The sequence below is a fragment of the Misgurnus anguillicaudatus genome, chromosome 23 (assembly GCF_027580225.2).
Source record: "Misgurnus anguillicaudatus chromosome 23, ASM2758022v2, whole genome shotgun sequence".
Taxonomy (NCBI): domain Eukaryota; kingdom Metazoa; phylum Chordata; class Actinopteri; order Cypriniformes; family Cobitidae; genus Misgurnus; species Misgurnus anguillicaudatus.
In genome coordinates this window covers 22738941-22747500 of record NC_073359.2, presented here as the reverse complement: position 1 = coordinate 22747500, position 8560 = coordinate 22738941, and the positions used below count along the sequence as shown (strand labels likewise).

Genomic DNA, 8560 nt, shown 5'->3' with positions numbered 1-8560 from the left:
TAGGTTATGTAGGCAGGTAAAGACAGAGATAGATAAATAAATGGATGGATTAGATGAAATGATGGATTAGATGGAAGGATGGATGGATGGATGGATGGATGGATGGAGGGATGGATAGATGGATGGATGGATGGATAGACAGACAGGTACGTAAGTGGGTAGAGGCAGACAGATAAATGGAAAAGAGATAGATGGATGGATGAATGGATGGATGAATGGATAGACAGAAAGAAAGAAAGACAGACAGACAGGTACGTAGGTAGCTAGTAGTGGATGGATGGATGGATGGATGGATGGGTAGATGAATAGATATATGGATGGAAGGATAGACGGGTAGGCAGATATGTAGGTAAAGTCAGAGATAGATAGATGGATGGATGGATGGATAGATATACATAGAGAGAAAGAAAAAGAGAGACTTTCTTTTTTTTACATAGGTAGGTAGGTAGGTAGGTAGGTAGGTAAAGACAGAGATAGATGGATACAGTAGATCGATGAATGGATGGATGGATGGATGATAGACAGGTACATAGGTAGGTAATATGTAGGTAGGTAAAGACAGAGATAGATAGATAAATGGATGGATTAGATGAAATGATGGATTAGATGGAGGGATGGATGGATGGATGGATGGATGGATAGATAGACAGAAAGACCGACAGGTACGTAAGTGGGTAGAGGCAGACAGATAGATGGAAAACAGATAGATGGATGGACAGAAAGAAAAACAGACAGACAGGTAAGTATGTAGGTAGTAGTGGATGGATGGATGGATGGATGGATGGATGGATGGATGGATGGATGGATGGATGGATGGATGGATGGATGGGTAGATGAATGGATATATGGATGGATGGATGGAGAGGTACATAGGTAGGTAGTAGTGGGTGGGTGGATGGATGGATGAATATGTAGGTAGGTAGAGACAGACAGATAAAATGATGGAAAATCTAGGTAGGTAGGTTGGATGGATGGATGGATGGATAGATGGATAGATAGGTAGGTAAATAGATAGATAGCAAAACATCTGACTATTTTAGTGATTGGATTTACTTGGAACAAGAATCACATCTATTGTTCAGTCAATCAAAATTCAATTTTACGGTTAACAGCAAACAAATAGATGAGTATATCAATTATTAAATAGATCAACAGAGTTTTCAAGGACGTTCAGGATTTGGCAGCTAAATGCGCTCAAAGCTTTAAATACATTTAAATTCTGCTGTCAACAACAAGGCTGAACCAAAAGGCATATTTTGTAAATTAAGCCACAGCCAACTGGGCAAAAGCCAAAGGGAAACGATTTCATAGGCCTAGATTTCTAAACGCAGACATGGGATACCACAATATCTGATACAATATCAGACTTTGGTTGAAATTAAGATTTATAAATGTAATCTAGTGCAACATATAAAAACATGGGCATTTCAACACACATTTACCACTTATCACATAATAGCCACGACAAGTAGAACCTAAGGGCAAAATAACACTGTACGTTCTAATAAAGGCATTACTGTATACATTTCCCAACTGAAAGTCTACAAACATGGTTTTAGCTGGTTAAGATAGTGTAGCGGGCTGGTTTTAGAGGGGTTTTGACCAGGCTGGAAGACCAGCTTAACCAGCTAAGACCAGCCAACCAGTTTACCCAATCTGGCCAAGCCTCCAGCCTGACCAACTAAGACCAGCAAAAAGTGTCCAAAACCCCTCTAAAACCAGCCAGATTCACCAGCTAAACCATGCTGGGAGACCAGCTTAAACCAGCCAACCTGCTTATACTGGCTTTAACTGGTCTTTTCAATGGGGTAAGGTGACATTTAGAGCACAGTATGTATCAGCCAGCCACGATGAGCTGATAAACACAAAGAGGTGGCACTCACCGCATTGAAATTCATCGGCTCCATCCTCGCAATCTTTTTGTCCGTCGCACAACCACACGCTAGAAATGCAGTTTCCGCTGGGACACGCAAAATGGCCGTCCTCGCACGTATGTATCGCAGAAGCTGGAAGACACACCGACAAGAACAGATTTAGAGGACAGGCTGTTTTATGGAGGAATCAGCTGAATCATCTGCAATGCTAAAGCCACCTTAGAAAAGTCAGATAATGAGAAAAATATTAAGATAGAAGTTTCACACGGAGAATCTAAAAGCGATATGAACATGTGAAAAAATACAGTCTGAATATACAGTCGATTATTTACCTCAGGTGTACTGGCCTTGTGATGTGTGAAGGTCAGAAGAAACATTTAGTTTTACATTTGGCTCAAAGAATTTATTCATTCAGAAATGTCTATTAAAGTTTTCTGGAAGGCATTAAAATTACGCAAAAATACACCCCAGCCGCTCAGCTAAGAGATATTAAGACTGTAAATATTTACACTAGAAAGCAAACCACAAACATCTAAGCATATCGCTTTCAAATACTCAGCAGAACTTCTACTATAAAATGCCTAGCAAAGCGAGAAGTCAAATTTTGATGTAGCTTTTCTGTTTTGTCAACACGTCAAACGTTTGGTTTTGTTCACAGCTGTATTTTTTCATGCTACTGCAACAACGTTCTACAAACAAACAAGGGAAGGAAACGGAGAGAGAGAGATAGACAGAGACGAATATGCGAATGCATCTCTACCGTGGCAGTTCATTTCATCTGCGTAATCTCCACAATCATTGGCCCCGTCGCACAGCCAGGAGGGATGGACGCACAGCGATGTGGAGTTGCAGCTCAGAAACGTCTCCCCGTTGCTTGCACGAGTACCAAGTCTGTAGTACTCCATGCAGTCTGTGCTATCTGGACAAGGAGGATAGCGAGACTACTGTAGCATTTCACACGTAACGTAACAAGTTAAGTAAACAGATCTGTTAAAAGTGCAAACAGGCTAGCGCCTTCACGAGTGCTAATCTTACTGCAGTTTTTCTCGTCCGATGCGTCAGCACAGTCGATGATTTGATTACACCACAATGACAGCGGGACGCAGGACCCGTCTGCGCAACGCCGTTCAGAAGACAAACATAAGGAACCTGCAACAACAACAAGAGTTTATAATAAATAAAAACATTAATGACTTAAAGTGATAGTTCACCCAAAAATGAAAATAATGTCATAAATGACTCACCCTCATGTCGTTCCAAACTCGTAGGCCTCCGTTCATCTTCGGAAACACAGTTTAAGATGTTTTATATTTAGTCTGAGAGCTTGTTGACCCTTCATTGAAAATCTACGTACGGTATACTGTCCATGTCCAGAAAGGTAATAAAAACATCATCAAAGAAGTCCATGTGACATCAGTGGGTCAGTTAGAATGTGTTGAAGCATCGGAAATACATTTTGGTCCAAAAAACAAACAAACAAACAAACAAAAAATTACGACTTTATTCAGCATTGTCGGCTATGCGGATGACGTACGACGCGGCTGACGTGTTATATGGTGCGCCCCAGCTGTTTTTTATTTTTTGTGCGCCCGGGCTTCGCTTACAGTCTGAGGGAGACGCACGCTGTAATTTTGAAAAAAAAAAAACTTTGCAAACATGTCTGAGGATAACACGTCATCTGCCTCACTGCAGTTACATGACTTTAGTCTCGCGCATGCACTTCACAACAGACGCGGAAGAGAAGACTATGCTGAAAGTCGTAATTTTTGTTATTTTTGGACCAAAATGTATTTTCGATGCTTCAACACATTCTAACTGACCCACTGATGTCACATGGACTACTGATGTTTTTATTACCTTTCTGGACATGGACAGTATCCCGTACATAGATTTTCAATAAGGGGTCAGCAAGCTCTCGGACTAAATATAAAACATCTTAAACTGTGTTCCGAAGATGAACAGAGGTCTTACGAGTTTGAAATGACATGAAGGTGTCAGTAATGACATTATTTCATTTTGGGGTAAACTATCCCTTTAAAATAAAAAAGTTTGATAGTATGTTCGTTTACCTGGTGGTTAAAATAGGACTTTATTCTGTTTGATTTTTTCTTTATTCTTTTTTATTCTGTTTGATTTTATTAATATGTCCCATATGACAAAAAAAATAATTTCTCTGGCCAAAAATATATTTTAAATATATGTTAAATACATTTTGTAGAAAGTAATTCTCAATTTAATATGTTTTTAAATTTGGAAATATATTTAGTTTTAACCTTAACCTTAATAAACTTAATCTTTTAATCTGACAAAATATATTTAAATATATGCTAAATAAGGGTAAAAAAAGTATATTTTTTAAGTTGAAAATATATTGAATTTTAACCTTTTTAAAATAAAGTTTTTTCTTACAATGCAACATGAATATATTTCCTTGGATTTAAATATATGGAGGGCTAAATATATTTTAATAATGCTTTAAAATTTATTTATTTTTAAAATATATTTCCAAATATACAAAAAATGGGTATATAAAAATATTTAATTATTTTGAAATATATATATATAGAGCTGGGCATAGATTAATCTAGATTAATCTGATACAAAATAAAAGTATTTTTTTGCATAACATACGAGTTTGTGCTGTGTGTAATTATTATGTATATATAAATACACACACACATTCATGTATGTATTTAAGAAACATTTACATGTGTATATATATTTATTTATATTTATATATTTTCTAAATTATATATAAATAAAAAACGACATTTAAATAAAACATTTCTTAAATGTATTTATATGTATGTGTGTGTGTTTAAATATACATAATATTTACACACATCACAAACTCATATATTATGCAAAAATTACTTTTATTTTGTATGAGATTAATCTAGATTAATCTATGCCCGGCCCTAATATATATATATATATATATATATATATATATATATATATATATATATATATATATATAATTTAATTTATTTATTTTTGTCGTATGGGGTAAACATTTTTTTATAGGTAAAGGATGACGTAAGGAAAAGGATTTCGGAATGTTTAGCCAGATTCAAACCAGAGCATCAGGCAACACAGACAAATGATCGAGGAGATGGTTAGTAAAATCACATACATTGTAAATTATTTGCTGTAGGTTTATGAAAGTTATTTCGATCCCCGATTGGCTGGTGAGAGAACCGCCATAATTGGCATCCGCTAAACCGTGGCAATGTTGTGATCTGTGGTTTGTGCGGTTTACATTATAGATGTGATTCCTCATTAAAGCTTAATGTTGTTATTTAGAAGTTCAGGTATGGTAAGAATTCAAAGGTTTATTGATTGATTGAGTGAATTTCTCGAGAGAAATGGACAAAACAAAAAGTCCTGGGCTGATCGATGCGCTGTAACATTTATCGGGCAAAAAATAGAAAATACCCACTGTTACAGTAAACTTCATCAGAGTTATCCCCACAGTCATTCACACCGTCGCAGAAACGATGCTTGGCGACACAGCGCTGGTTAAAGCATGATTTAAAGCCGTGTCGGCAGTTCCGGTTTTCTAGAAAACAACAAAAGGGCAAGAATCAGGCCAACAACTTTATAATAGCACTGACACACAATATAGATTGTATGTGGATTAAGGGATATCTTTGGGGGTCAAACAATTTTCTTTACTTCTACAGCATAAAGAATTTTAATAAACACTGTGCTTTTGGGAGAGAGAGGGAGATAAAGAGAGAGAGATAGAGAAGCAGTCAGCCTGTCTCATCACTAGCTCTCATTCCTTTTTTTGTCAGGCTGCTCTTAGCTTGCCTCATTAGCTTCAGTCACGAGAGAATGAGAAGACCTTCTATGCTTCTGTAGATTCCTTCATTCTGCTCAGATTTGTAACCCGAGGGCTCAAACTCAGCACCCCGCCTGATTGGGTTCTTACCGCAATACTGCATTTTCTCATCCGACCTATCTTTGCAGTGAGCGATGCCATCACATGTCAGCTGGTAGTCGATGCATTCGCCATTCCCGCACTGGAACTCCGAGTGGATGTTACAGGAGGAGTTCATGGCTAAATAACGAGAGAAGATAAGGGTCTGTAGAGTTTTGACGTGCCGTGCTGAAGCAAAGACTAGAATGGTGGTCATTTTGACAGCTTGAGTATTTAGTGGAAAAATGAAAGAAGGTGAGATTTTCAGAAGTTAAAGGAATTTGTTCTGAGAAAAAATGAGAAGCAGATTGAAGAATTGAGCACGAACAAAAACTAAATAGCAATTTAGATTTATAATCCAGGTTTCGTAATTAGATTCAGATCTGGTTCTAAAATCTAAATTCAGCGCAAATAAAAACTAAATTGCAATCTGTATTTGAAATACAGATGTAAAATTTTGACTCTAATCTGGTTCTAAGGTCTATATTCAGAGCAAATAGAATTTGAATCCCAATATATATTAATACTCCAAATTTAAGATTCAAATCCTAATTTGGTTTTATAATCCAGGTTTCAAAATTAGATTTACATCTGTTTCTAAAGTCTAATTTCAGTAAACAAAAACTAAATCTTAAACAAAATCTAAATCGCAATCTGGATTTTTAATCCAGGTTTCAAAATAAGATTCACATCTGCTTTTAAAATCTAAATTCAGCACAAATAAAAACTAAGTTGCAATCTGTAATTGAAATACAGATTTAAAATTTAGACTTTAATCTGGTTTTAAAGTCTAAATTCAGAGCAAATAGATATTGAATTCTAATCTGGATTTATACTCCAGATTTAAAATTTTATTTCGTTTTAAAATTTTAATTCAGAGTAAAAAAAATCTAAATCTGGATTAAAAATCCAGGTTTCAAAATGAAATTTTAATGAAAACTACATTGCAATCTGTATTTGAAATATAGATTTACAATTTAGACTCCAATCTGGTTCTAAAATCTAAATTCAGAGAAAATTGGAATCCCAATCTGGATTTATACTCCACATTCAAAATTAGATTTACATCTGGTTCTAAAAATCTAAATTCAGAGCAAACAAAATCTGTATCAAAATCTGGATTTTTAATCCAGGTTTACAATTCAATTTACATCTGGTTCTAAAAATCTAAATTCAGAGTAAATAGAATCTGAATTGCGATCTGGATTTTCATTCCAGGTATAAATTTCAGATTCCTTATTTGGTTCTAAAATCTAAATTTAGCGTAAACAAACCCTGAATCGCAATCTGGATTTTTAATCCAGGTTTAAAAATTAGATTCCCATCTAGTTCTAAAATCTAAATTCAGAGCCAACAGAATCTAAATCACAATCAGAATTAATAATACAAATTTAAATTTTAGACTCCAATCTGGTTCTAAAATCTAAATTCAGAGAAAATTTGAATCCCAATCTGGATTTATACTTCAGATTCAAAATTAGATTTACACCTGGTTCTAAAATCTACATTCAGAGTAAACAGAATCTGAATCACAATCTGGATTTATAATCCAGGTTTTAAAATTAGATTTACATCTGGTTCTAAAATCTAAATTCAGAGTAAACAGAATCTGAATCACAATCTGGATTTATAATCCAGGTTTCAAAATTACATTTACATCTGGTTCTAAATCCAGATTGCGATTCAGATTCTATTTGCTCTGAATTATCAGAGCAAATAGAATCTAAATTGCAATCTGGATTTATAATACAGGTTTCAAAATTAGATTCAGATCTGGTTCTAAAATCAAAATTTAGAGCAAACAGAATCTGAATCGCAATCTGAATTTATAATCCAGGTTTTAAAATTAGATTCACATCTGATCCTAAAATCTAAATTCAGAGCAAAAAGAATCTGAATCACAATCTGGATTTACTATCTATCCTTAGAATTTAGATTCTACTCTGGTTCTAAGAGGCTGTTTACACTTGGCATTAACATGCGTTTTCATCGATCGGATCACAAGTGGACGACGTTAATGCCAGGTGTAAACGGTGTTCAAAAAATTTTGAGCTTGTCCACTTTCGACCGCTTTCAACCACATTCAGAGGTAGTCGAAACCCCCTTCGATCGGATTGCTTTTGTAGTGTAAACGCACATGTGGTTGAATGTGTTCAAACAGCCACACGCGACCACCTTCTCTCCACCCATTTATCTAATCTGAGGTACTGAACACAATGTTTTACGTCTTTTCTGACCTCCGGCGCGAACACACGGTGTACAGCGCTATTTTTAGCCTTTCATTGATAAAACTAAAGTGGCTGATCTCCGCAGTTTCAGTTTGCAAGTGTGTGAAAGTTGCTCGATCCTATTTCATCAATTGCGCTGAAATATCAGATAAAGCTCTAACATATACACATACAAAACTCTGTGCAGCATATTAACTTACTACACAAGCAGTGGACTCTGAAATAATATTAGTTCGCGTCCATAAACTCATCATTACTCCCGCTCGCGTATAAATGACAGCAGAGAGACTCGCCCACAGTCTCAACAGACCGCCCCCTCACAGTATTCAGGACAGAAGCGGTCGGAAGTGGACAAAAGAGACTGATTTAAATACCAGGTGTAAACGTGATGTGTCTCTCTCGTCCACTTGTGATCCGATCGACGAGAACACAACTTACAGTTGTGTTCAAAATTATTCAACCCCAACTGAAATTGATTGTTTTGGCCAGTTTGCATTGATTTTGATCATTCAGTCATCCTGCTTACAATTACA

General features: G+C 35.8%; 1 protein-coding gene across 1 annotated transcript in view; it reads right to left on the bottom strand.

Annotated features, from left to right (window-relative positions):
* The window catches only part of lrp1ba (low density lipoprotein receptor-related protein 1Ba), a 332672-nt gene that overhangs the window by 93985 nt on the left and 230127 nt on the right, over nt 1-8560 (bottom strand). The window contains exons 46-50 of the mRNA XM_073862191.1: nt 5812-5940; nt 5317-5436; nt 2910-3023; nt 2635-2793; nt 1884-2006 (exon numbers count right to left, since the gene is read on the bottom strand). Coding sequence (XP_073718292.1) covers nt 1884-2006; nt 2635-2793; nt 2910-3023; nt 5317-5436; nt 5812-5940 — 645 coding nt within the window. The remainder of the gene's footprint in view (nt 1-1883; nt 2007-2634; nt 2794-2909; nt 3024-5316; nt 5437-5811; nt 5941-8560) is intronic.